This window comes from Theobroma cacao, chromosome 5 (genome assembly GCF_053813885.1).
Source record: "Theobroma cacao isolate CCN51 chromosome 5, ASM5381388v1, whole genome shotgun sequence".
Taxonomy (NCBI): domain Eukaryota; kingdom Viridiplantae; phylum Streptophyta; class Magnoliopsida; order Malvales; family Malvaceae; genus Theobroma; species Theobroma cacao.
Genome location: NC_142643.1, coordinates 41,735,668 through 41,763,166, shown reverse-complemented (window position 1 = coordinate 41,763,166; position 27,499 = coordinate 41,735,668). Strand labels below are relative to the sequence as shown.

General features: G+C 35.9%; 3 protein-coding genes across 8 annotated transcripts; 1 reads left to right on the top strand and 2 right to left on the bottom strand.

Annotated features, from left to right (window-relative positions):
• Positions 1-958: 958 nt before the first annotated feature.
• Positions 959-5,362, top strand: ASG1 (nuclear factor 1 A-type protein (DUF1005)). Its single transcript, XM_018121691.2, has 4 exons — positions 959-1,393; positions 3,407-4,073; positions 4,486-5,171; positions 5,258-5,362. The coding sequence occupies exons 2-3, from the start codon at positions 3,466-3,468 to the stop codon at positions 5,165-5,167; spliced, it is 1,290 nt and encodes a 429-aa protein (XP_017977180.2). The 5' UTR covers positions 959-1,393; positions 3,407-3,465; the 3' UTR covers positions 5,168-5,171; positions 5,258-5,362.
• A 1,124-nt stretch (positions 5,363-6,486) lies between these two features.
• KIS (tubulin folding cofactor A (KIESEL)) lies at positions 6,487-8,482 on the bottom strand. Of its 2 annotated transcripts, none has more exons than XM_007029793.3 (4): positions 8,325-8,482; positions 7,834-7,993; positions 7,518-7,604; positions 6,487-6,721 (listed from the first exon to the last, which is right to left on the bottom strand). In XM_007029793.3, exons 2-4 carry the CDS (start codon positions 7,984-7,986, stop codon positions 6,620-6,622), a joined length of 342 nt encoding a protein of 113 aa, XP_007029855.1. In that variant the 5' UTR covers positions 7,987-7,993; positions 8,325-8,482; the 3' UTR covers positions 6,487-6,619. The 2 variants fall into 2 exon arrangements, with proteins under 2 accessions (XP_007029855.1, XP_088662492.1); XM_088806366.1 differs by lacking the exon at positions 8,325-8,482 and adding an exon at positions 8,138-8,262.
• Positions 8,483-8,974: 492 nt separating this feature from the next.
• LOC18599716 (uncharacterized) lies at positions 8,975-26,443 on the bottom strand. 5 transcript variants are annotated; one of them, XM_088806382.1, is made up of 26 exons: positions 26,060-26,443; positions 25,217-25,297; positions 23,651-23,788; positions 22,948-23,058; positions 22,796-22,846; positions 22,570-22,670; positions 22,353-22,446; positions 21,381-21,512; positions 21,034-21,294; positions 20,844-20,922; positions 20,328-20,419; positions 20,106-20,189; positions 19,535-19,609; positions 19,353-19,400; positions 18,190-18,285; positions 17,750-17,979; positions 13,852-17,348; positions 13,662-13,741; positions 13,352-13,432; positions 11,931-12,002; positions 11,750-11,855; positions 11,577-11,631; positions 11,193-11,321; positions 10,973-11,090; positions 10,510-10,589; positions 8,975-9,868 (listed from the first exon to the last, which is right to left on the bottom strand). In XM_088806382.1, the coding sequence occupies exons 1-26, from the start codon at positions 26,222-26,224 to the stop codon at positions 9,451-9,453; spliced, it is 6,474 nt and encodes a 2,157-aa protein (XP_088662508.1). In that variant the 5' UTR covers positions 26,225-26,443; the 3' UTR covers positions 8,975-9,450. The 5 variants fall into 5 exon arrangements, with proteins under 5 accessions (XP_088662508.1, XP_007029851.3, XP_017977135.2 ...); XM_007029789.3 differs by having other exon boundaries at positions 8,975-9,871; positions 26,060-26,442; XM_018121646.2 differs by having other exon boundaries at positions 8,975-9,871; positions 20,844-20,916; positions 26,060-26,442.
• Between the last annotated feature and the right edge of the window lie 1,056 nt (positions 26,444-27,499).

Here is a 27,499-nt window from a genome sequence, read left to right as displayed (position 1 = left end):
TCAGAGTTATCTATTGGTTGAATTTAGTTGATATTTTTAAGAACTTAGGTTGGACTTAAACATATAAAAATGAAGTTATTAGTCTTTTTTTAAAAGATTAACGGGATAAATGATAAGGCGTGGAATATCAAGTTTATAAATTTATATTTTTTATATGAAAATTTGAAACATTTTGTATATATTTTTTTAAATTTTGATGTGATATTTTTTCTTACGTGATCCGATAATACCATTCATCTTATCTATTTCGTTACGAAGATGTTTGTTATAAATGAAATTTAAATTCAATTGGTTACGATATCATTACGTATCAAAATCATTATATTTTTTTAAAAAAATTAATTTAATGAAATACGTTATATCGATATAAAGAAATGCATAATAACGATATTTATAAATTTCTATATCTACTTCACGTGACATTGAAACATTTTCTTGAGAAAGTTTGACGAAACACTTCGACTGTCTTTAATCTTTCGGAACACCAACAGACAGTAGTGATCTCACCTTGCGAAGGTGAGCTAAAGTATTCATGAAGAAATTGGAAACACCTTTTCTCTACAGGATAATTTTGAAAATAAATTACTATATAATTATTATATATAAAATTAAATAACAAAAAGATGAGCTTTAAAATATAAATAAAATAGAAAAAAGTGTGGACAATGAAGTCAGCCATATGTGTCCGAAAACGATACCTTCTTCCCTTGGCATATCAACCAAACCCAACGTTGATTACAGCTGTATTCACGTCCTCTCTCTCCTCAAAATTTTTTTTTTATTCTCTTAATAATTTATTCATCTAACCTAATTATTCCCACAAATATATTTCTCTTTTTTTTTTCTTTCCCCCTAGAACTAAAAAACAAATGCTTTACTTTCTCCGTCTATTTCGTGACAAATTATGCAAAAAATAATTTATATAAAAAAGGGTATCTTTTGGATAGAACTTCAATATTTATTTACATATATACATAGAGAGACAGAGACAGACAGAGAGAGAGGGAGAAAACGAAGGAGAAAGGGAGAGATTTGTAATGGGAAGGAAAATAGAAAAATAAAAAAAAAAGACAACAGGGAGCTTCCTCGTGATCTGTGCAGAGTCTTACGTGAAAACCCAGATTGCCTTAAAGCCCTCTTTTAAAGCCTTTGGAGAAAGCTTTTGTTCCTTGTTCTTTGGTCTTCTTCTTCCTTCGACACCCAATTGTTGTTCCCATTCTTTAGAAAGCTTAGTTCCTTTTGGAGGAGGAGGAAAAGAAAATTTGTTTTTGGAGGAAAAAACAGAAAGAAGGAAAGGACTTTTGGGACTCTGGGGAAATGATGTTGTGATGTTTTCCTTTTTGGGAAATTTGTTTCCTTCAGCTTTTGTATGAAGAAAAAGCTTCATTCAAAGGTGGGTTCTCTTTCTATGTTTATTGGATGTAAATTTATTTCCTTTCTGTTGGGATTTTACTTTTATATAAATTTGGGTTTTTTTTTTCCTTTGTGTGTGTTGTTTTGAGGCGACTTTGACTTTTGTTAGTTTGTTGGGTGCAGATTGTCAGCTGGTCTTTTAGTTGGGTTTTAATGTTTTTGTTCGGTTTGCAAGTAACCAACAAATATTTGTTGAAATTCAATGTGAATCTTCCATTTTAAGTTGAAAATCTATGTGGATTTCCATTTTAAGTGGGAATTTGGTAAGATTTCCCTTTTGAGTTCGAGTTAGAAGGCATTTATTTTTTGGGTTGGTTGATGGAAATGTATGCTAAAAGAGAAGAATTTGGAATTCTAAGCACGATATTTCTTGTTGTTTTTAAGTTGGGATTTTAATAAAATATATAGTCTCTTTACTCATCGAAGCTTGGTTATGGTAACTATTGGCTTAGTTGAGGTCAATTTTCTGTTTTAGGAGAAACTTTAAGAAGCTAGAAGGATAACTGAAGCCGGATTGGATTGTTAAATGCAGAATGAAATTTTAGTAACGATACAGAAGGCCTTGTTAATTTATATGGTCAATTTGATGAGTATAGAATGATAAATAAAGTTAGTTTAGGAAAATTGATTATAGATGGCTGGTTTCCTTGCATGACTGTTTCTAGGCATATTCTTTTCTTATGGCTGTGTAGAACATGAGGTGTCCAGTAGTTCTAGCATCTTTAGTACTCTTTTTCACAGAAACCATAACACAGGATTTCCTTCTGAAAGAAGTAGCAAACATGCTGAATTCAGTTCTTTCGATGGTTTGCAATGATGTCAACTTTTGCTGCTCCTTCTATTTGGCACATAACTATTGTTTACAGTGCAAGAGTTTCAGATCTATTTCAACTTGAGGATTTCTCCCTTTCCAGTTCTTAGTCTTCTATGAGCTAGTTGATTTTTTGTTATTTTCAAGTGATTTTTGATGTTCTGTTTGAACCATTTCTGAATTATCTGGAAAGTTTTGAACTTGTAGGAGAATAAGAACAAAAGTAATAGAAGCACATAAGTGCGCGAAATTCCCTTTAAGGGGCTATTTGCTGAGCTTGGGAACAACTGGCAGTGTGACATTGCTTAATCCTGTGTAGATGTTCACATTAACTGTCAGGAGATCCTGGGGTTTTCATTTGTTCTGTTGAATTTTGCATAAGTTTTAGCAAAGGGTGCAGAGAGAAAAAATGATCAGACCTATGTTTAGGATAAGATTCATGTGTGTCCCTGTAACTTTGATATGATATTGATCATGGCCTGAAATACTCTGACAAAGAAACTGTTCGTTCGTTCATTGTTGCTGAAAATGCCAAGGAAAGTGACTTATCTTTCTAGTTTCTAGTATATGATGTCACGATGGAACATCAAGCTTTTGAACTTGGCAAGATCATCTGACTCTTGCTTAGGGTTGGAATCTTATATGCTGACATTGGAAGCTTGTTTAGTTTGGGACCTGTATTTTCCATGTCTTAATAAATAACACAAAATATAGGATTGCATCGATAGATCCTACTATTTGTTTTCTTTCCTTGCCACAAGCATGGGGTTTTGATCAGACATTTATCATGTGGAAGAAATAAGAAGGTCCTCTTATCCGCATTACTACTGGAGCCTTTTATCATTCTGTTCAAAATATTAGGTTGAGGTAGTTAACAGGGATGACATGGTCCATACCAGCATAATGCATATGATAATACATATGTTGGTTTGTGTTTCCCAGAAAACACTGATTAAACTATTGCAAGTACTTGACTGACTTCAACCAAAAATTTTCTTGCTTAGGCTACTCTGTTGCACCACCTATATGTCGCTTTGTCAACTTTTCTATTTAATTAAACTGATTTCAATTTGAAGTTATTAACATGCACACTGTGTCACCTAGTGAGGCAATAATTTTGCTTCAATATTCTTCTGAGTTTGTTTTTGTGATCTAATCTTCACATGCCTTCTGAAATGACAGGGTTGTTGAGCTGTCATAGCTTAAGCTTTTTATTCAATGGGGAAAAATTTGTGACGATAATGGATCCTCAGGCTTTCATCAGGTTGTCAATAGGCTCACTGGGTCTGAGGATTCCTGGATCAGCCCTGAATTCTTCAAAAGCTGGAATTCATGCATTCTCTTCCCCATTTTCCTGTGAGATACGACTCCGAGGTTTCCCTGTGCAAACAACATCGATTCCCTTAGTATCCTCACCTGAAGCTACACCTGATATTCACAGCATTGCCTCTAGCTTTTATCTAGAAGACTCTGATGTGAAGGCTTTGCTGACACCTGGCTGTTTCTACAACCCCCATGCATATCTGGAGATTTCTGTTTTCACGGGGAGGAAGGGGTCACATTGTGGTGTTGGAGTCAAGAGACAGCAGATTGGAACATTCAAGTTAGAGGTGGGTCCTGAATGGGGTGAAGGAAAGCCAGTAATTCTTTTCAATGGATGGATTGGCATCGGCAAAAACAAGCATGAGAATGGAAAACCCGGAGCAGAACTTCATTTGAGAGTAAAACTGGATCCTGATCCAAGATATGTATTCCAGTTTGAAGATGTGACCATGCTGAGTCCTCAGATAGTACAGCTTCAAGGCTCCATCAAACAACCAATTTTCAGTTGCAAATTTAGTCGAGACAGGTGATGTAAAACTATAAATTTTTGTCTGTCTTCCATTTGTTGAAGTTAAACTTTTGAAAAGCATCAATTCCTCGGGCTTTAAAGTATATTTTGGACCCAGTTAGATGACTCTTGGAAATAATATCTAGGTTGGCTAGGGAAATTGATAAAATTGGAAACTAATCCGAACTTGCTAAAAGTAATAATGAGAGGACAATTTAAGATATATATAAAAATTTCCTGATAGGTAGTATATTGACTCTTATTGATCTTTGTTTTACCTTTTTTTGGGGGGGGGGGGGGGGGGGGGGGGTGGGTTGGGGTGGTGGTTTACTGACTTTTTGTGGTCATGAAATCAGAAACAATTCTTTGTTATTTTCTAGTCATTTGTTCATTGTTAATGAAACCTTTCATGGTTGTTTTGAACTGGCAGGGTAGCACAAGTGGACCCATTAAGCACTTACTGGTCAGGTTCTGCTGACAGTTTAGACATAGAGACAGAGAGAAGAGAGAGGAAAGGATGGAAGGTGAAGATACACGATCTCTCTGGCTCAGCTGTTGCGGCAGCCTTCATAACCACTCCCTTTGTGCCATCAACAGGTTGTGATTGGGTTGCCAGGTCCAACCCAGGAGCTTGGTTGATTGTTCGTCCAGATATTTGCAGGCCAGAGAGCTGGTTGCCTTGGGGAAAGCTTGAGGCGTGGCGTGAGCGTGGCATTAGAGACTCTATATGCTGCCGATTTCACCTCCTGTCTGAAGCCCAAGATGGAGCAGAGGTTCTGATGTCGGAGATACTTATTAGTGCTGAAAAGGGTGGCGAATTTTTCATTGATACTGACAGACAAATGCGGCGGGCACCAACTCCAATACCAAGTCCACAAAGCAGTGGAGACTTTTCAGCATTAAGTCCAATTGCTGGTGGCTTTGTAATGAGCTGCAGAGTCCAAGGGGAAGGTAAGAGCAGCAAGCCATTAGTGCAACTGGCCATGCGGCATGTGACATGTGTGGAGGATGCTGCCATCTTCATGGCACTTGCAGCAGCTGTTGACCTCAGCATTGAGGCATGCAAGCCTTTCCGAAGAAGGATAAGGAGAGGGTCAGGCCATTCTTTATGAAAAAGTAAAAAGAATTAAGGTGATTTATTTCCATGACCAAAGAATGGCTCTATTTGTGTTGATTTCTGTAACATTTGGCATTGTGTACAGGATCTTCTGGTTTCGTCTGTTCAAAAATTGTTCAACACATTTATGGTGTCAGTACAGCCTACATGACACCTATCTATCCAGTCTTCAAGCTGGGGCCTTTGTACAGCTGGTGAGGTTATTCTGTTTTTCAGTTCTGATAGGCTTGGGGGAGATTGAATTTTTACCTCCCTTAACCCTCACTGAATTACCTCCTCCCTTAGGATGATTGGTAGATTTCTAGCTTTAGACTTAACCAAAGTCTAGTCTGCACCTTTGGCTGCCATTAGCGTCATGATGTTTTCACAGCCAATGGTTAAAGCTTGAACCCCCGCTTCCACTGGTTATAATTGCCACTATTGTGTGAAGAAACACAGGCATTATGGCACCTGAGTTACAGGTTAGGTGGCTGAGACAAGGACTCTTTCACTGGTCATGCAACCAAATGCGTGTGCCAATTTCCACTAGTCGCTCACTAACGAAACATTACATATGGAATGTTTACATTATATCTAATTTGATTCATTGAAAGCGTTGGGATTGGTAGGGTAAAGAGTTTCTCAATGAGGCTTTGAACACATGATGTGGAGCCAAAGCCTTGTTTCCGGTTGATGCGTTGAGAAGTTAATTTTTTGTTATATCTATATGGATGAATGGCCATTATGACACAACATAGCCAACTTTTGACATGGCCAAGTTACCATATCATTTGGATTGTTAAATAAGTTAACAGTTTGGAGAATGGTTGGGTGTGAAAACTTAATGGAGAAGATAGAAAATGTACAAGTTTTAAGGAAGCTGAGAGGGAAAAGAATTCTGGGTTCCACATTAATGAATAAGATAGTATGAGGGTCAAAAGATGTTCCTCCCATTAAAATGCCAGAAGCCTAGGTGCTTCTCTTCCGAGATATTGAGCATAATTCCATGTATGTGTGGCCATTAAAACATACAAGTCCCCATTTTTCGAGCTTGAAAGGCCTCACTCTCCGTAAGCCCCATGCCTTGGGCGAGGGTGCTATTGGGCGCTCCCAACTTCTGTGAATAACCTTCGGAAACATGAGGCATCGGTTCACTAGCACGCAATCTTAATGTCATCACTAAATACCTCATAAAATAAGCATGACTTCCATTTTACACCCAGGATTTCGTTTTCCACAGTGTGCAAAACCCAGACACCGAACCAATTAATTGGCATGAGCATAGCAACTTGTATTTGCAGACTTAATTTCGGAACATAAAAGGCACGCAAGATATGTAGTTCAAAAGACATCTTAGCTGCATTCCATCTGCGCTGATAGTGGCTAGAAATAGAAACAGAACATATAACAATCGTCCATCCATGTCAAATTTTTTGAGTTACAGCCAATGATAAGAAGCTGTATCTCACTAAGCCTCTGTTGTTTGAAACAACTTTTCAACCTCTGTTATAGTGCTTCGAGCATCTTCGAATTCTGGGCCTTCCTTCTCATTTGTTTCGTCCAACTCAGCCTGATATTCAGTACGTAATTCATTAAACTTCATTCATATATTAAGGTATATGGATTACGGATAGGAAATTAGGAAACCCAAATGCAACCGACTGTAGCAGCATAGTTTATAACCCAAATGCCATAACGAAGAATGAGGGACACTAAGAGAGATGGGTGGGAATAGAACTCTTTCATTCTATTCCGTGTTAGTGCGAAGAATGTGGAAGTTAGTTATTGATCAATAAGAGCAACTTCAGCTCTAATTATTCTTCTTGACCTAAAGTACACCCGCAGATTCAGTTATACGCAGTGTGCAGTGTATGTATAGGGCTACCTTTCTCAACAACATCCATGATCTATTTGTTGTAAGCCAGGAATACACCTATTTTAAGGAATGCAGAGGTTTGGGACAATCCTTATAAATGCTATCAGGACCTATTTTAGCAAGAACTAAACACTGTTTGCATAGGCCATGGTAATAATATATTTCAATCATGGATTAGTTAGCAGACTTGATTGCCTGACCATCCAGCCTTAGTGCAATACAAACTCCAATACTGAAACAAAGCTAATGAAATGATGTATGAATATCATTTCTCCATGCCAAACTTCTAAATCAAAATTCAGTCAGGACCAAATCATTAATATATGAAAAGCTGACCGGGGTTATCTATGGGACTCTTGCAGAACAAATGATGAAAAAGAATCATATCACAGCTCATTAGCAGCATATTCATCAAGCTCAATAACTTCAGCAAATACTAGTTTTAAAAAAAAATAAGCAAGAGAGATAACAATGATAAAATGTACAATACCAGAGTTCCTTTAAGGTCAGCCAATGATGCCTCTAGACGCTTGCGACAATCAGGGATCATCATCCTGGATTCAGCCAGCACATTTTCCTGCAAGCAGATAATAATTTATATGTATGACAATAGGCAATAGATGAAGAAAACAATTTACATGCAGTAGTTCCAATTTCCAAATTATAGGTACTCATTTTTACCAGGTAAACTAGAATCGCAAATTAAAACTAGCACGGGGATTCCATAAATGGGTTTCCTCAACAACTTACACCCTCTGCAGAACCAAGAGTTCTATAAAGGTCATTATTAACCAAAACAGTATTACCTGTTGCTTGAGGTCATAAGGGTCAGCTCCTTTCTCTTTCATGTCAGCTGTTTTTGCAGCTTCTCTTTCAACCTCTTTCTCATAGGAGTGCAGCTCCTTAACAATTCGTTTGCAAGTCGATGTCTTGATTTTCAGATTTCTAATTGTTGCCATGGCTAACCTGTAAAAGCAAATGCTTTCCATTACTGATTTCCACACCATAAATCAAAAGAAATCTCCCGTATGGCTTTGGTTCAATAAACGGTAAATTATTCATACTTTCCGCTCACATTTCTAGCCTCCTATTTACTATTACTTTCCTTACATTTTCTCGGAAACCAAACATATGGTTTGGGTTTTTCTGGGAGAAAAAGATTTGGGTCGGGGGAGAATCGTTTGAGGAAGTGGAAAACTACTAATGATTATTGTTTTAAAATTTGAAGAGATGGGTTTGATCGATCTTGTTCGATAAATGCAAAGAAAAACCCAAAAAAAAGGGGAAAAATACATACCTCAAGAAATGAGAGGGGATCTGAAGATGAGAGGACTGAGCACTAAGGATTTGAAAGTGAAGCTTCAAAAAGTAAAAGGCAGGCCGAGGATGAGAGCATGGGAGATATTCTTAGAGCGGAGGCCCTTTTTCTTCTCTTTTCTTTCTTTTTTTTTTTTTAAAAAAAACAAATATCAAGGAAAGTTCAAATGGTTTAATGCATAAATAATATCAGTGTGTAATGTAAATTTGGGGTTTTAAGTTTTGTTTTTAACTTATAATTGATTAAAAAATATCTAATTATTAATATTTTCCAGTTATTGTTTGGTAAAAAAGAATTTTGATGCTTGTAATATAATAAGTACAAGATTATATAGTGTTTGGCCATTTGCAGGACAATATTTACTTATTTAAGGGAAACCCAAATTCTTCCTTCTTATGATTTTCCCAAAATCCAGTAAACAATATAGACTTGCCACAAATTTTGGTCATATTAACTCAATTTTGTTTAATTTACTTGATTTTGGGATTTGGTTGAATAGTACATAAAATTCTCTCACTATGAACCTGTAAATCTTCCTTGGGTGTGCTTGTCCTCTTTTAAGTTACAAGGTCCAACCCAACCATTTTGTTCAAGGAGTCAGTTCAAGAGATGGATTATGGATACTACAGTTTCTGGAATATAACATCTTAAAAGTGGTATTGCCTTCAACTTTCAAGTCTGTCAACTTCATGTGGCAGCAGGGAACAGGGCACACCCTCGCCTGATTAAGAATCTACTTCAAGTTCCAACAGAGCTAAATGGCTGAAGAGAGTCCTTCATCAAGCTCTAAAATTTACAGAAAGATGGGACAAAAGGAACAGTGGTATTATTTTACAAAATAATGCTCCGCTATGAATCTTCTATTTCCCTATTGACAATTATATAGTCATTGGGGCAGAAGCTACTACAACATTTCATATATTCAACATTGGAGCACAAGTACAACATGAACCAGAATCACCTCATGAATCCAATGGCTGCCTGCAATCTTTCAATTCCTCCCCTTCTTCATTTTAACAGGGAGACAGTACAATTGCACCAGTGATAACCCTTCATGTATACTCACTTTCACTCGTAATAACGCCACCATTTCCCAGGCAATTGGTCAAGAATGTTTCCTCTCCCACTTGCTTTCACGTCTACCATCCCTCTCTCTCCTCTCTAATACCTGCCTGGACTTGCTCCCTCTAGATCCATGCCTTTGAGAAGATCCAAAGCCACCTGATTGTCCATCAAATGCAGACACTAACTCTGGATCACCAACACTACCTGTGTCTCCTGAGTCCTTACTTCCATCAAAATTTTCTTCGTAACTGCTGCTACATTCATCTGCACGGTCACGGGATTGTAAAATGGTGGGTGGCTGGCCCGAAAACGATCGTGATCCTGACAGAACAACTGTTGGCATTGCAGCCATCGATGAACTAGTGGTATTTTCAGGTTGCAGGCTGCTACTAGTAGTTCTTGTGCTTCCTTCATTACTTGATCTTCCATTTTCCCTCTCACGATACCTTTCCCGAGGCCTACTGCAGATGAAAACATTACATGAAAGAGGAGGAATTATCAATGTCGGGGAGATTAATGCCAATTGTCAAATTCCATGCAGTGTCAATAATGTTGTATTTAGGCACAAATTAATATGGTTCCAAAAGGGGAAAATAGAAGGTAGAAGTTACCTAATAAGCATCATAATGAATAGGATATAGCCAACCAAGCCCAACAAACAGCATGTTACAATGGCTATTGACCAAAAGTAGAACATATTCACAGAAAATTCAGTTAAACATACACAAAACATAGACAACTCTTATTCTTAAATTAGCATAACTAGCTGCTAATATTTTATCAGAAATCAAGACACTTATAAAATCCATCTCATCTGCAATCTTGTGTACTTGAAGGGAAACAAAAACGAGCAGACAAATATTACGCCAAATTCATCAAGCCAAATAATCATAGCTTAATTTAAGTATTCTCAAAAGTAAATTAAGATTAAGAGGTTATCTTACAACTAATGGCTAGAATATAAAAATAATATTATTTTGTCATGATAGATTTGGTAATTTTTTATGAATGAATGCTTAACCAGATGGGGGAAAAGATTAAAAAAAAAGAAAAGAAAAGAATAAGCCATCTGTTTGACAAAGATGAAAAAAAGCCATACCTACTATGAGATGAAGGGAAGTCACGCCTTGAAGATCTTAGTCCAGATTCAGCCTGCTCCAATTCTCTCTGAAGTTCTCTCTGCATTTCAAAAGCCAAGAAACAAAAATGATCTTCCTGTAGTTGCAATTTAAGACACCATCAACTAGGAACATTCATGACAATGAGAATCACAGAGAACCAAAGGATGTAATGTGTCAATCACATAAAGTGAGAACACTCAGCATGCAAAGGCATCCACAGTACATGGCAGTGGTTCTGTGATATTTTATGGAAAGACAAAAAAAGGATAGGCATGTTTCAGAGATAATAAAGGCATTTTCAGCAGATGATATGTGATGGTCTACCTGAATTATCAGCCAATTTTCTAACTTGTAAGTTATACAACACTAAAGAAGGCCTGTAAAGTTTTGTAAAATTTAATTATACTAAATTGAGATTGATAAAATCAGCAAGCGCCATGCCTGTGTTTGCCTCTCCTTTTCCATATCAAGATTGTGACGTAATTCCCTTGTTTTAGCTCGTTCAAGTTCCAACAAGCGCTGCCTCTCAATGTCTTTTTCAGCTTCAGCAGTCCTTTCCCTGACACACAAAAGGCAAGCTGTTAGCACTATTGTGCATAAATTTCCTCACTCTGAAGTTATATTATTTCAATAATCTGGAACTGAGCAACACAAGCAAAACCTATCAAGTTCTTGCAAAAGCTCAGCTTCTCGCAAAGATGCCTCTTCCAGGTATTTTTGACGAGCACGCCTCATAAGAAGTTTCTGTTGCCTGCGAGCTACTATATCGTCTTGAAGTTTGTTCTTCTCGCTGACAGTAATAGTATCAGATCAAAATTATGACTATAAAACTTAAGATTTCTGGCACCTAGTTGAGAAAAGGCCTCGAAGCTTTCATCAAGCAGAGCATGTGAAATGATGTTTGAATTGTAAAATTGGGAAAAGAAATAGGCCAAATCTTGATTAGTTGGTGAAAATGAAGCCAAAATATACCAACTTTTATTCTATGTTCTTTCTCCCCTTGTAAACATACAGCTTTGAACGTTGAAGTAAAAATGGTACTTACAAAGAACGAATGCAATCCTTGATTTGCTGAAGACGGTTTTCATCTCTCACAGGAGCTGGGAAAAAACAAAGTTGCATGATAAATTAAAAGCATTAGGGTGCTAGATTAAGACCATGCTATTTACACGGAAAAAAAAGGAATGATGAAGACCATATTAAAAACAGAAATATTACTGGCTAGACGCGGAAGCTGATGTCCATCTTCAGAGTCTTTCAATGATTCTTGAAGGACACCTTCTTTCTGAATAAGATCCAATTCCAATTCAGCCTCCTCTAGTTCCTGTAGCATATGAAAGATCAAATAAACCCTATCTGGAAGTCCAAAGTAGAAACAGCAAATGTTTACCAAGCTTACCATAGCCTCTTGGTCAGTTTCCCTTGCAAAAATATCAAAGTATGACTGAACAGAAGTTAGATTAGCAAGGACCTGTTAAAAAAATGGTAATAGTTAAAGATAGGATTATGAAGAGCCAAAAAGCCAGCATCATTAGAGACATAAGACAGTAGACATTCATAACAAAAGAAACAGATTGGTAGAGAGGTCAAAGAGGAAGAAGAAAACTGTGAAATAAGCATTGCGAATGGTCTACTATATTCTTGTCTAATTCCCTACTTAAATTTCTACAAAATCAGAATATCTTCTCTCTCTCTCTCTCTAACTCATAGAATACAGGTAACAAGCTAAAATGGTAGCCTTTAACACAAAAGGAAATCTTTCCTACAATACTTATAATGTGACACTAAAGCAAGGAGAAAAAACGTTTTACCCATGATGTGAGGTAGTTAAAAATTACCTACAGAAGCACTGATAGCAAAAAAAGATGCAAGATCTTTCTAAAACTTAGTAAAATAAGTGGAAAGCAGAGCTCTGCTGACTGCTTCCATGGATGCCAAAACCAAATGCAATAGCTATCCATGCTTGCTGACTGCTTGAATTTTTGTTTTATTTATTTATTTTTTTAATATGGGAAGAAAATAGAGCATAGAAGGTACCAAGAGGGGCCACCCTACATACAAGGCTAGTTCTAACAAAAGAGAGAAAGCATTTTGTCTAACCAGAAACTGATACCAATTGATCCAAAAGTATAAGTATAAAACCAAGTTTTCGTAAGCAACTATATTTTAAGAAAGATCAAATTAGCAGAACAGGTGCTGAGCAAAAAATAATTAGTAGAATAGGCTTTTTAGAGTAGAATTATGGCCGTTTGACTGTTTAATGCAAGGCCTATCTGCAAGAACTTAACAAACTGCAAAACTGTATAGAGATTTAAGGACGATTAAATTTAATAGGATAGGCCTTTCGGAGTGCAATTATGGCTGTTCTAATCATTTTATGCAAGATTTATGGAAGACATGGAGAAACTGCACCATTGCAAAGAGATATCAGGCAAGGAGAAACAGAGGAAAGAAAAGGAACACAAGGAAGGGAATGCCAATCAAACAAACTTTAAGAGTTAGAAAGCTAACATATGAATGAAAGTTGTCAAGTCAGACCCCAAAAGACATTCATCTACTAATGAATTTGAATTGAGAAAACATAATTCTTATTAAACAAAGAGATGACAATAGTTGATCAAAACTTTATGTAATATAATCATACAACATGACATAAAACTGGTATGATGTACCGATATATGAAATACTAAATTGTGTGAAATCAAAGTAAAAGCAAATTTTTGCAATCAATTCGTGTTGTGGTCGATACCAACTTTCGAACAATAATATAACAGAACCTTTAAAAGGTAAAAATATAAAGTTGAATTCATAATCTCTTACCTGAAGAACAGATTCCCGGGTGCTCCCAAATTCTGGGTCAGATTGTTTTGCAGAACTTGAAGAGAGCACTTCTTGCAGGACCTTTATACACAAAGTAGGTCAGTCTATTATTATAATGGCTACAAGTGAATAAGCATAAATTTGTGGATCAAGAGAAATCCTTATATACATAAGATTTTATGTACTCATACAAACACTTAACATGTATGTATGGGCATGACATTAGCATATAGAAAATGCATTTTCTTTTTTTTTTGCAGCCAAATACCATTGCATGTCCCATACCTCTTACAAATGTACTATAGCATACCTCTTTGGCATCATCTCCTTCATTTCTCAATCTACACAAGACTTGGCATGCCTTCTTCTCAAGATCTGGAAGTCTGTATTCTATAGAAGGGAAGAAGGAAAACAAGAAAACACTGAATAAAATGCACCCAATATTTCCTTCTTTAAGCTAGATGTATTTTTTTTAAAAAAAAAAGACAAAGAGGACATACCAGCTTTGGAAAACCCTAAAGTCTCAATATTTTCCCAAACCTTTTGAGGAATCAAAGAAATATCTTCAGCTGGTGAGTATAGACAAGCACTAGTAATAAGTGCTAATGAAAGTTTAAGTAATGGTCCCTCACAAATAGGGTAAACAAGCCTGCCCAAGCCATATAGAAGACTATCAGCTGCTGCAAGGAAGGATTGTAACTGATGCCTATCAGCAAACGGGACATAATCCACGAGAAGCGCCATTGCACGAGTCCTCAAGGATAATGACACATCTGTTGATGCCAGAACAGCCACCTGATCCCAGGTACTTGAGACCAAAAGTGAAATTATCTTTTCAGGAATAGAAGGTACTAAGCCTGGTGAAACTATCTTACTGCAAAACTTAGAAGACTGTACCATTATTCCTCCATCTACATCTTGTCCTACCAATCTACCCAAGTGCTGAAGCACTATAAAGCGTTGCTCAGGTTCAGGGTGGCCCAGCATTGTAAGAAACATATTAACTAGAGGAGGAACTTCACTTTCATGAAGGCTATGGATGCCTCTTATGCATAATATTGACAACCATTTATCAGTTTGCAAACGCCAAGAAATTTTTGGTGCCTTGCTAGAAAAGTTTTTTATTGCAGTACAAATATAATCAATAACATTATCAAGAGGAAAACCAAGGGGCACTCCGAGAAGGCAATCAAGCATCACAGATGCAACTTGCCAGCACGCATTTTCTTGGAGCATCAATATTGTTCCAGCAAGACCTTCAAGACCAGTTTTCCACTGAGCTGGCAACCGGTCAACTGATTTAGAAGGCAAAGAATTTTCATTCTTATACCCTTCAGCATTATGAATTGCTGGAGCCATAGACAACAAACATCTTGAGTACACAAAACATTGTGCTGATGCAATAGTAAGCTTCTTTGCCAGCTGATGATGAAGAGACCAACATTGCTCAATAGTTGGATAAAGCTTTGAAATGACACCCTCTAAGTCTTTTGTAAAGTCCTCTATTTCCTCTTCAGACAGATTGTAATTTTTCTCATTTAAGACAATAGCATCAAAGCTGTTACTTTCCAGATTTTCAGAAATTTCATTTGGAGTAGAGCCATGCAATATATCGTTAAGAAACCATGAAAAGGATTCTGAGCCACTTTCACCAAGTTTCCCGGAGTCAGAAAAGGGAGGCAACTGAAGAGGAACAAAATTAGAGACCCTTAGATGCTGAAGCAAGAAAACTTTGCAACTTTCCATGACAGCATTAAAAGCACAGAGATAGTCATGAAAAGAGGTACTTGGCTCAAAAGCAGTGAAATCAGCCCAGAATGTTAATGACTGCAATATTTCTCTTCTACGTTGGAAGGATAAATCTGGAAAGACAGAAGCCAGTATGAAAATTGTCAGTGCTCCACTGAATGCTTTCTCTAGAGAACTATCTTGATTCTCATTTCTTTGTCTGATGTTACTGAAAAGCTCATCAAAGCATAAAGACTCAAAATTGTGACAAGAATCATCAACTAACAATTTCTCCTCATCAGACACCTTATGCAACGAATATGAGATAATTGGCTTTAACAGATGTAATACAGAATCAAGAAATGACGTGTCACAATAGGAGGCTCTACAAAGGGATACCAACACTAGCACAACTCTTGGTATCTCAGGCACCAGTGCTTCCATGTGCTCCACAACAATGGCTTCTAACACGTAGAGAATTATAGCTTTGGCATTTTTCGCAACATGGCCCTTCAAATGAGTACAACTGCTGTGTGAAGTAGCTTGGTCCTTGTGGAAAAAAGGCCATGAACACAAATCAGAAAACCAGCACAAAATATCAGGCACAACAGCAGAAGGTAGTGATTTCAGCTGCAACCCAACAGCTTCCAAAATGATTTCCCCAAAAGCTTCAAACTGCTTTTTCATATTTGGAAAGAATTTACAGAGATCAGGGTAGATGACCCGGAAAGATTGATATCTATGCTGCCCATCAGCAAGATCAACGCCATTAGGGATTGGAGAGTCTTGTTTACCCCCAGATTGTTCAATCTTTAGATCTTCATGTTTAGGATCAACAAATTTATCTACTACCGCAAGCTCATCTGCAAATATAGAGAGTAAATATGTCAGTTCTGACATGTCTGAAGTAAGGAAAAGGCGCTCCTCTATGAACTGTTTTGCATTTCGAGATATTGCCATCCAGCCAAGAAAGCGAACAAGTGGAGAAGTAGAATGAGAAAATGTGGGTATTTTCTGCATCCAGGCTGAAGGAGGAATCAAGTTTCCATGGCGGAAGCCATTGTTGATATTGACTGCAAAGTCTGAACCAACACCACCACCACTTGAAGCAATTACTAATCTTCGCAGCAGTATCCAGCGGCGTTGTAAACCATGTATCTTTTCAGGATTCAACTGGCACTGGCCTTCTTTGAACCGACAAGAGAAAGATGTTAACATCCCATTAAGGTAGTTAGCAGATTGCAATATAATATCAATCACATGTTCAGGGGTGCAATGTAGCTTAGTGGCTGAGTGCAACAGAAACACAAGACACTGCATGAGAATTTCATGCAAAGAATGTTGTTCTCCTTGCAATCGTCTAATCAGAAAATTGCACAATAAGGACTGATTTTGTCGAACCAAGGTGACAGCATCTGCTGACTGTATATCAAAGGGAGATATCTCTATGACTTGTTCATCGGATTCTACAGAGTAGCTTTCACAATCTTCTCCATCTGACAACTTTTTGTGATACTTCCTATCTAATTCAGCAGCCTCAAGCAGTATTTTAAGGACAACCTTATCTCTGTTCTTTTCAAGATGAGATATTGTCTGCAAATTGCTGTTAGTCTTCTTAGTAACCCTTCTAAGCTCTGACATTTCAAAAGTCTTTGGAATTTTAACCCTGCAGACATTCATCTTGTTCATTATATTTGAACTGGCTTTAAGAGATATCACAAAGAAGGGATTGACATAGCATTCTGCAGCCAAGAGCAAAGCATCTATAGCAGCATCATGGCTTTCATGAGAAATCTCATGCTGTGAGTGCAAATCTGAAGCCAAGCGCTGAAATTCAGATGCCTTAAGCTCGCAGTCTCTGAAGTTCATGAGTTGCAAATAGTCTGCTTGCAAGTTGTAGTATTCAGCAGCGAAACCAGCATCCAAAACTAAACTGTTTTGAAATTGATTAGAAATTTTTTTCTCAACATCTTTCTGTTCTGAGTTTAAATCCATTTGGTTTAATTCCAGAACATTTTCATTAGGAATGCTACAAACATTAGTCAGCGTGGTACTCCGAAGTTCTGGAGGGGCAAAAAGAAGGCTAACATCTTCTAAAGCATCCATCTTAACAGCAGTCTCAAGTACATCTGTCTTGCCATCAGACTCACAATGTAGGACAGGAGAAGCATTCAATGATTCATGCTCAACATCTTCAGAAATGGGAGATATGCACATGTCAATTTCTGGAGGTAATTGTATGCGGGGTTCCAATATTGAAAGAAGGACACTGCATTGACAGTTGGCAAAAACCCATCACCATCTAAATAGTGTAACACACAGTAATATTCCCTGATGAATTTAGCAATCTTAGTTGAAATACAAAATTTGGGAGATGGATTTTAAACTTCCAAGGAAATATAGGGAAAAAATATGTTTTCCATGCTGCAACTGATCTGAACTTGTCCACAAACTTGCAATTGCTAATAGCATAAAAGATGCAAATTCTCAATTAGGTATTACTCTAATATATGTTATAGGTCATCATATCATTCTCCAAATTATTTCATCATGCTATGCTAACAAGTTACAAAAGTAAAGTAGTTCAAACTTCCAGATAACATTTCCTACCAAAATATTCTAAGATATTATATACCAATAAAATGATAAGAAATCAATTGCACGAGATACCTAGGGGCAACTGATCGACGCCTCCATTCAGATTCAATCGAAGGAAGAACAGCTGGCTTTTGAACCGCTGTACGGATGATATTGAGGGCAATTAGACAAGTTTGCTCTTGCTTCTCCAGGAAAGCAAATGATACATCACCAAAGGCTATTTTGCTTGTTGATGTATATATGGCAGGATCGAGAAAAGGCTCTAGCATCTCCACAAGAAAGAGAATATTGTGCTTGACTTCCTGAAAGGTGAACAATAACACAGTTAACATGATTTCTAATGATAAAATGAGGGAGAACTTGTACTAGATGGTAAACCCGATGAAATCGATTATTTTCTCTTACAGGTAGTATACAAATGGTGTTCAGTCTGTTCTGAAAGGTCCCATAAAATTTTGACAGTTTTCGCAAAAAATAAATGATACGTACAAGAAGAAAAGATGGTTCAGTACCTTATATTTCCCTAGTATATCATCCATGTGACCCGACAGAACTAGCACTATGTATTTAAGAGCAGCACGAGCATGAGCCATTGAGTGGCGGGCTCCCTGATAAGAGATATTAAAAGAAAAATATTATAACCATGTCACATCAGAGAAACGAACAGAAAAGATTGCTGTAAGCAACACAAATGCACCAAAAGAAACATATAGCTGATTCCAACCTACTTAACACCTGCTTTTATCTGTACGCCCAAAACTAACTAAAACTAACGAGCCCATCACCTGGATTACGATAACACGGTAACAAATAATTAAGGATAACACCATGTTAAGCATTGACCTAAACCAGTTCATAAAACAAGTGGAGATGCCTTACATATCCCATATCAGTTAAATTTCTTGGGATCTTATAGGCATGGGAGGATTCTCCCTGAGATATCAGGAATGTTCCATGCCTTGTGCTATGATATGGGTTTGCTAATTTTCAGCATGGAGGCTTTGCTATTTCACCAGAGGTTTAGGGTCATACAAGGTCCGTTAAAAATAATTAGAGATCTAACAATTCAGATTGATTGGTCAGGATGAGTTCTATCTTTCAACTTTTGGTCATCATAATGCAGCACTGGTCTTATGGGAATTCACCAGCAGCGAGTATCATACATCCCCAATCATATGCACATCAAAACAATTAACTAAGTTAAACTTGGTATATCACAGCCCTGATATTGCAATGATGTCATAGCTGTTATGCATTTATGCTACATTTCGAACTAGAGATGAAAATTTTGCAACAAGAATCAGACTAACAAACTGAGAAGTCACAAGCATTACACAAGGAAAAGATGTTTAAAAACTATCTGAATTGGATATCCTCCAAAGTTTTTAAACATAAAAAGAATGTTTTATGAGTAATACTGTTGTGGTCATTCTCAACCAAAGACATGGATTTAAAGGACACCAGCAACTAACCATGTAACAAACAATCCCACTCAGTTATAAACTGTAAAGATCTGTCAAATTGATCTCCTGGGCCTAAATTTTATACTTGTATAAAAATATAAATACATGTTTTAAGTAAAAGGGTCATGCCTTATTCTCTATCTTTCATTTTCCATTTTTCTCCTTCTGTTTTCAGAGTTTTGTAATTAAAATATAAAACTGAAGAACTATACCTGGATTATGCCCAAAAGGTCCTCCACAAGCTCCACAGTTAAATCAACCTGCGGCAATTAAGTTTCAAGAAGAGAAATTTAAAAAAATTATAAGAACAATTATAAACAGAAATGGCAGTCAGTGGTGTATCACCAACCATAGAGTACAAAGCTTATACTATGAAGACATGCTCCACACCAACCTTTGCAATGACCTGAGTAATCCAAGGAGCTAGCACGCCACAACATAGGTCAATTAGAACACATGCAGCCTTAGCCTGTAAAAGAAATTGAGGTTAAACCAATTTGTTTCTTTAAGTTCATGAATCTTATGAAACATAAGCTTTGAGATATTAAGGAGGTTTTTACTTGTATAGGGAGAAAAAAATTGAAGGGGGCACAAGTCCTACAAGCTGCCATAAATAGATCCCATTTCTACCCACATAGTTGGTTGCAAGTCAAATCATTTACATGTTTACTATAACAATTGACTTTGGCATATGAAATTCCAACTTGCATGATAAGTTGAGAGGATTTTCCCTTTTATATTATGTATACGGTTATACAAATTTGTAGGGCAGATAGGCCATTTTTTATATTGCACAAGCTTGTGCTTAACGTGGTTTTGTGTCTCAGAGGAAGAGAGAGAGAGAGAGAGAGAGATCATGATAATGTCAATACTTCTGTCAAGATAAAAAAATATTTACAAACTATAAAAGAAAATGAAAGAATAACTGCTACTGGGATAATTAAAATGAACTGAAAATTACGGACATGAGATGGTGAATATGATGACAAATAGCCAGCACAGGCTTGAAGAAGTGGATGGTACAATGAAGAAGATGCTGTAACAACAATCTGCATCAGAAAGCACAGAAATGAGCCATACAAATTGAAAGTTATAAAAATTAAAATCAATCAGACCAACAGCAATAAGCTGAAAATTATTTTTTTTCTCACATAGACACAAACATTTACAACAAGAGCAACAGCAACCTGAGAGAGAGCTTGTTGAACAAAAGGCTGTTTCCATTGAGAAAAAGTATCATCAACATGATCAGAAGGACTGCTCATGAAAGGACGAAGTGCTAAAACACCACAAAGAACCAAAATTAAACAAAAAAAGAAGTTAAATAGATTTAATATAACAGGCTCAAGAAATTAAGTTCAATTATGGTAATTACTATCATACAATGTTTGACAGATTTCTGCTGCAAACATAGAAATAATTAACAACTTTTATGAAGAGGAAATATTGGCTCATCCAATTCAACAATTTTTAAGATGAACATCAGCATGAGGGCTTTTTTTTTTTTTTTTGTTAAGCAGCATTAGGTCTTAATAATTCAAAATAATACTTTTTGACTTTTCCAGAAAAGGTCAACATGACAATTGACAGGTATAATTTTTGACTTTTCCAAAAAACCTTTAAGAGGCAGTGACGTGCCAATCCCATCATATAACTAGTGAGTTACAACCTCCTTAAAAGCTGATTGGATTTAGTCACTCTACCTGGCAGCAATGCTTGTACAAGTGGTAATGCAGACCAAAAGTCAGAAGTACTGTCTTCTAATTTGCTGCAGAGCTGAGGCTATAAAACATACAAAGTGCAAATCTAAATAGATAGATCAAGATGAAAGAAATCATCATAGTAAGTACAATAATCCTTAAAGGGCATCATATCCCTGAAACTGTAATTGACCTGAGACGCACAAGCATAGAGAACATGTAAAATTCCTTCTTCCACTGCCCCCACATCCAAGACATTAAGAATGCTAGGGTCCCACTGATCATCTATCACTTGGAATTCCTCCCCAAATAATTTTGAGTAATCAACCATGGGAAGAGGATTAAGTAACTCTGATTTTGATGACTCATCCAAAACTGGTGTAACTTCAGCGGAAGGAGTTAATTCGTCTACCATTGTAAGTGGCTCTGTAAGCTTCTGAAGCATTCTACAAGCCTGAAGATATAAGTATAGCTGGGTAAGCACATTATCTTTAAGTTGAAACTTCATTACAAAGGTAAAAAGACAGATATCTGCATTACCATTCTGCAAACAGTCCCTAGGTTAGAATCTTTATATGCTTTTCTCAGCAGCACAAAAATTGCATCTGAACGGAACGCTATGGAACTGGAAGTGGATAAGACAAAAGGTGAGGTGTTACGAGATCTCCTTGGCTTCCCATGCAAAAGAGGAAAAGAAACATATTAGTTTTCTATTACTTATAATGATTCAAGAATTTTATGAACATAGAGATATACACACATTGTCACCAATAAACAAACATATAACTCAGATAATACTAGATATAGAATTGTTCAGGCAGGTGATAGTCACAGAATAATTACATATTAATATCAGAATCATTGCAGGTATCTTCAAGCAATATAATAAAAAAAGAGGAGAAGAAGATATAATTCTCTTTCTATACCTGAGGGATATGTTTCTAACAACAAACCCAGTATAACTCAGTTAAATCTTGTCTTAAATCACCCTTTCATCTAAGTGAATCCTTAGGACTATGTTGCATGTCACTAAACCATCTAAGTTGGCATTCTTGTAAATCATCCAAAACTGGTGCCACCTTGACCTATTTGTAAGTTTCTTTTTATAAATTATTTTCTACTTATTCAGCATTCAGCACCATATAGCAGCACTCTTGGAGAGGCACTAAAAAAATTTTCACCAGAGATTGGTTGATAACTTAGCATCACAGAGTACTCTAGTTGCATTTTTCCATTTTACCAAGCCATATATAATCCCATAAAAATATCCTCCTCAAGTTCTCCTTCCATATTAAAGTTGCATATTTCTTTTAAGAACAAAGAAAAGCAAGAATATAGACGCTGATTTTTGACAGAATAAAGAATACCTAAATATTTCCATCAAACAAATAAAAAAGAAAATTAAAGTAACTCTCTAATTACCAATCACCAGACATAATTATGCTTACTGAATCAAAGATAAACTACTGCAAATGACAAAGAAAGGAGATGTAAAAAGAGCAAACGAGATACCTCAAAGTTAGAGGAAACTGTCAGTAATGACAATGACTGAGTATTTCTAGGAACTTCAGAATCAGCAATATTGCCTGAAGATCTGGCAGTATCTCTGTAGTACAATCACACCATGGGCCATCAATTTAAATAAAAACTAACCAAATAGTCTACACATGCTTAAGCAAATTAATAAAGAGGTTTCTAATTTCCAATAAAGAGGGCAAGATAAACCTACCTTTCTTTCACGATGTGAAGTATTGGATAAAAAGGACCAGCAAGCATCGCCAGGAAACGTAAATTGGAATCAGCAGCATCTGAAAAATTGGCAAAGTCTGCCTGCAAAATGACAAAAAATATGCCCAAAAACCAAAAGCCATGATGAAGGAAATACCGGAAAACAAACACAAAAAATAAGAAAGAAAGAAAAGGAAAGATACTGATGAAATAAGAAGAAAATGTACCTCAAGATGGGGAAGGAACACAAGTAATCGATTTGTCATGTCTTGAAGCAACTACAAACTAATGGGCATCAGAAGGCAATGAACAAAGAAACATGGTGATACAAGGCAGCAACACTGAGAAGCATTATGGGCAACGTTTTCAAGATGCTTACCTGAAGATACATATCATGAGCATCTTGTTTGTGTGACATAATGTGCGGCAATAGGTGATTAACAACTGGCTGAAACTCTGGTTCAAGACCAGTCACTGAGATCCCAATCAACTGAGGCAAGAAATATTTAAACAATTTTAGTGCCAATAATAAAAATAAAATAATAAATACTTCAGAATTATTAAAATGATCTATTCAAAAAATATAAATTTAACTCTGAAGGAAAATAGGTGCAATAAGCCTCTTAGTGACCATCAAACAGCAGTAATTGTCATATTGTAGCCTATGATTCAAATAAGGACACAGGATTTGCCATTACTTTCATTTTCATCATTTCTTACAATGTCAGATAGTGAAATTTTAAGCATTATTACAGGCACCATCCAAGCTCTCAAAGTTCATGTGACCCAATTGTGAGAATGAGATGTTCTCTTAGTAGTATCTAAATGACCCTTATGAGAGGTGACAAAAGAAAGTCTTGACTACGACCTCATCAATGCTTCACAAAATAATAAATTCACATGCAAAGGGATAAAAACATCTACTACAAAATAAGAATTCACATGCATCTAACTTTCTAACAATAACTATTAGCTTATTCAAATAACAAATATGTACTAAACTGGGGGAGGGGTTGGGGGGAGGAGAATAAGGAATTCATGGAGGAATGAGTCCCCAAGGACTACATAATTCTCATATTTACCTGAATAAAAAAAATTGCAATTGGGTTTCCTCGCAAACAAGATATTCGTACATAACGGCATGGAGTGTAGTTCATAGGATACATCATATCACGGCGAGGTGCCTCACAGCGGGGGCGAACTCTTACAAATGTCTCTGGCTGTAAGAAAAATCAGTCACTAGACATGCAATAAAATTATTGGATATAAGTTGCATTCTAGAATCCAACATGCAGTGATGCTACCATGACTACCAAGATAAATATCACATTGTAATTTCAATAATGAATAAAGGTGAAAGAATGCAAGTCATTGCTACACGTAATTAGTTGTTGCCGGGTAAAAGAAGAAGAATCTTAATTGATATAGCATCATGAAACTTTCAAATTAGGGGATAGTTTTATTCAACAAAGAGGCAATAAAAATATTATGCATTCTAGTCTAGCCCTTATTCAAAGCTATGAACTCCTGTCATGCTAGAAATTTTCCAGGTTGTTGGCTGGGATTTGGAGTATACTCTATGCTTGCTCACTCCATTCATTCGCCCTCTTGCTGGGTCAAGTCTCCTTTTGCAAGGTCTCAGGAAATGGATACTTATATGGACCCTTTAAAGGCTCTTTTGATGCTCTAGGAGAGGATCACAATGCACTTAGCCTGAATCATTAAGTCTTTTGTTCCCCCAGTATACCGATGAACAAGAAAAATTAATGCAAGATGTTTTATTATTATTATTATCTTTTTTCTAATTTCACCACTTGCATCTCAACTCAGAAGTCTGTTAATGCGGGGAAATCAAAGGCCAGACCACCAAGTAATGCAGAAAATGGTGTTGCCGTTCAGTAGACCACTTATAGGAGTGAAAAAGGATGTTAATTATGTTGCACATAATGAGATTGATATAAGCCAAAGAGTAAAAACTTCCTGAGAATCTCTCATTTAACAAGTGAAATACTACTTGTCTGCTTTCAGAGAGGCAGTTACAGTCAGAGAATGCCAGAAGGGCAATCACTCATTATTATCACCAGCATTCTTAGGATCACAAATATCATGGCAATTCTAATTCAAAAATAAATAAATCAGCACCTGGTGCTCTGCAGCAGCTAAGGAAATTAGACTAAGGAGTCCATAACAAGCCTTCAAACAGCTTTATTGGATACCTAAGTTATTTCTTAGGAACTACCCTCTCCAAATTGCTCATTCAGCTTCTTGAGAAAACTTATTTGGAGTGAAAGTCATTTCAATATTCAAGATATTGTGAAAAATTAAACTTTAGTCATCTGCTAAAAAAGAAAAATCATCCTTTTTGCAGCATATTTGATTTTCATCTGGTGTTTCTACTTTCTACATGAAACTAAAACTTAGCATGTCAGCAAGAAGAGGTAATAAAACAAAACATCACAGAAATAAGGAAGTAAAGACAGCACTTGGCAAAATGTGTACACATGAAATAAACTTAACCATATGGGGCGATACAAGTTGCAAACAGTTAGGTTAGCAAAACAAAGTAAGCACGGAGATTTAGATAAATTTTCAACATAAGAATGACCAAAGGAAGTCAAACCTATATGGCAATAAGTTGAAGAATCAACCTTATAGCGTAAGCCAACAGCTATCTCCCATTCAAGCACCGATTTGTTATAAATCCTTATATGTGACAATAGGCAAGGTTCCTGTGAAGAAGGAAACCAAAGAAAAATACATTTAGACACAACTAGAACATTTCCATTGACTTTCTCATTAAAAGTCCAGCAAAGATATTCAGAATCTACGACATATTTACAATAAACCAGAGGAAAGCATGAGTTTATCAAGCAACTCTCGCAGTAAAAGTCTCCAGGCAGTACTAATCACTTGAAATCTCACCTTTGTCTAGGTTAATGGAGTTTGGAACTCCAATTAGTAGGAAACAAAGAAAAACAAGATCATAAATGGGCTTATATTACATTCATGGAATCATCAGTGTTCAGCTCCTAGAGTTATACATGTATCAATATCCACAGTGCCATAATTTCAGAATTTTAGCATAAACAGAATAGCACTCAAAATTTGGTATAACTTCATGTTTGATCCTTCCATCATTTCTCTTGTTCTGAAAAGGATCAAAAACCACTGTTCGAAACAGGCATGTTTACTAAACTAGTCTTCCTATTCATGTTAAAAACAAACGAGCAATTCTATGAAAATTTATTCAAATGTCAAAACAAAACAATAAACAGACAAAACCCAGAAACACCAAACCTTAACAAAATAGGAAGAAGAAACAAACTTTTAAGCACCAAAGCAAGAACAAAAAAAGAACCGCAAAGCCATAAAGAGAACACCAAAAATGAACATAAATAGATACAAAAACAAAACCCAGAAATATTTTCCACATATAAATACCAAAAAAAAAAAAAAAAGAGGAAACCAGAAAGCTATAAGCAGCTACTTACATCAAGCTCAAGCAAGATCCATTCCTTAGTATTCGTAGCAGTGGACCAATGAGTCCTGAGGTCGGTGTCAAGAACGTTAGAGGCTTTCTGAGAGGGTGACTCTCGAGATGTTGCTTTCACTTTGTAACTCAATGGCTTCACCCTTGGCTCCAATTCTATCTCCATTTTATCCTTTTCCTTCTTCAAGCTCTCAAAAGCTTCTTCTTTCCCTCTATTTCTCGGTTAAAGCTTTCTGGGTTTTCAATTTGAAGAAGGGTGGAGGGTGTCCTGTTCTGTTTTTTCCTCCTGGACTCTGATTGAGAGAAAGATAATCCCTTCGGTTTAATTTAATGAAGAAAAGAGAAGACTTTCTCTTTGATGGGAACTGGAATGGAAGCTTTTTGGTTTTCCTTCAATTTGCTCGACTGATGGGATTGAAGTTTGAGGCCTTTTGGTTCTGGGTAAATTGATCTATTCAGCTTTGGGCTTGGGATTGGATTCAAGTTTTGGGCCTTTTTGTAAATTAATGAAGCTTTGGGCTTTACGTAAAGATTTATGTTCCATTTATTTCCATTTTTGTTTACACATTTATATTTTAATTGACGAAGTTATCAGAAGTACTATAATTGTTTAAAATTTTTTAAAATTAATTTAAAAGATTAAAAAATTGGAAACCACAATTGAAAGTAAAAGGATTAAGGATTATTTATGAAATTTATTTAAAAATAATTAAAAGTTAGGTGAAATTTAAGATTACTAAAAGGATTAGTCTACAGTCTTTGTTCAGATTAAGAAGTAGGGATCTTATAGTCAAAGGCCCAAAACTTGAATTAATATTAAAAGATATTTTATTCTTTTAAAAATAAATAAATATGCCAAATTTAATAATTTTTTTAAGTATTAATATAAAAGAATATTTCAATAAACAATTAATGGTTTAATGTGTAAATTTAAGATAAATGATAGACCCACGTGACTTGAATTAGCTTTATAATTCCAGATCTACCTAGAATATAAAACCATACGCTATACTTGCAATTATTAACTACGTAACAACAAATATTATTTCATAAAAAATAAAAAAAAAACCTTAAATTCAATTCGAGAAAATCAGACAAAATTGTAGTCACTTCCTATATAAAATTCAAAAATTTGCTACTTTATTTTTTATTTTTCTTTTTACAAAATAAAAGATAAAAAATTAAAAAAAATTAAAAATGTATTAGCCAAACGGAACTTAAGTGCAATTATTGAGTACATGACGATAAATATAATTTTATTCGATAAAATGAGACACTTTAAGATTTAATAATGAATACATCTTAAGGGCACGTTTTTTGCACTACTATATTAAGATTTGATTTTTTTGCTTTTTCTTTTTAGGTATTTGTCTTTTGTTTTTTTATTAATTTTTTATTTTTTTACTTTTTCTTTTCTATTCTTTTTTTTTTCTATGATTAA

Coding starts and splice junctions, on each gene's coding strand:
- ASG1 (XM_018121691.2), top strand. CDS start 3,466: ATGGATCCTCAGGCTTTCATCAGGTTGTCAATAGGCTCACTGGGTCTG. Junction 4,074..4,485: donor TGCAAATTTAGTCGAGACAG/GTGATGTAAAAC, acceptor TTGAACTGGCAG/GGTAGCACAAGTGGACCCAT.
- KIS (XM_088806366.1), bottom strand. Junction 7,605..7,833: donor CTTATGACCTCAAGCAACAG/GTAATACTGTTT, acceptor ATCTGCTTGCAG/GAAAATGTGCTGGCTGAATC. Junction 6,722..7,517: donor CTGACCTTAAAGGAACTCTG/GTATTGTACATT, acceptor ACTGAATATCAG/GCTGAGTTGGACGAAACAAA.
- LOC18599716 (XM_007029789.3), bottom strand. CDS start 26,224: ATGGAGATAGAATTGGAGCCAAGGGTGAAGCCATTGAGTTACAAAGTG. Junction 22,671..22,795: donor TGTTCCTTCCCCATCTTGAG/GTACATTTTCTT, acceptor GTCATTTTGCAG/GCAGACTTTGCCAATTTTTC. Junction 11,856..11,930: donor AAACTGACCAAGAGGCTATG/GTAAGCTTGGTA, acceptor CATATGCTACAG/GAACTAGAGGAGGCTGAATT.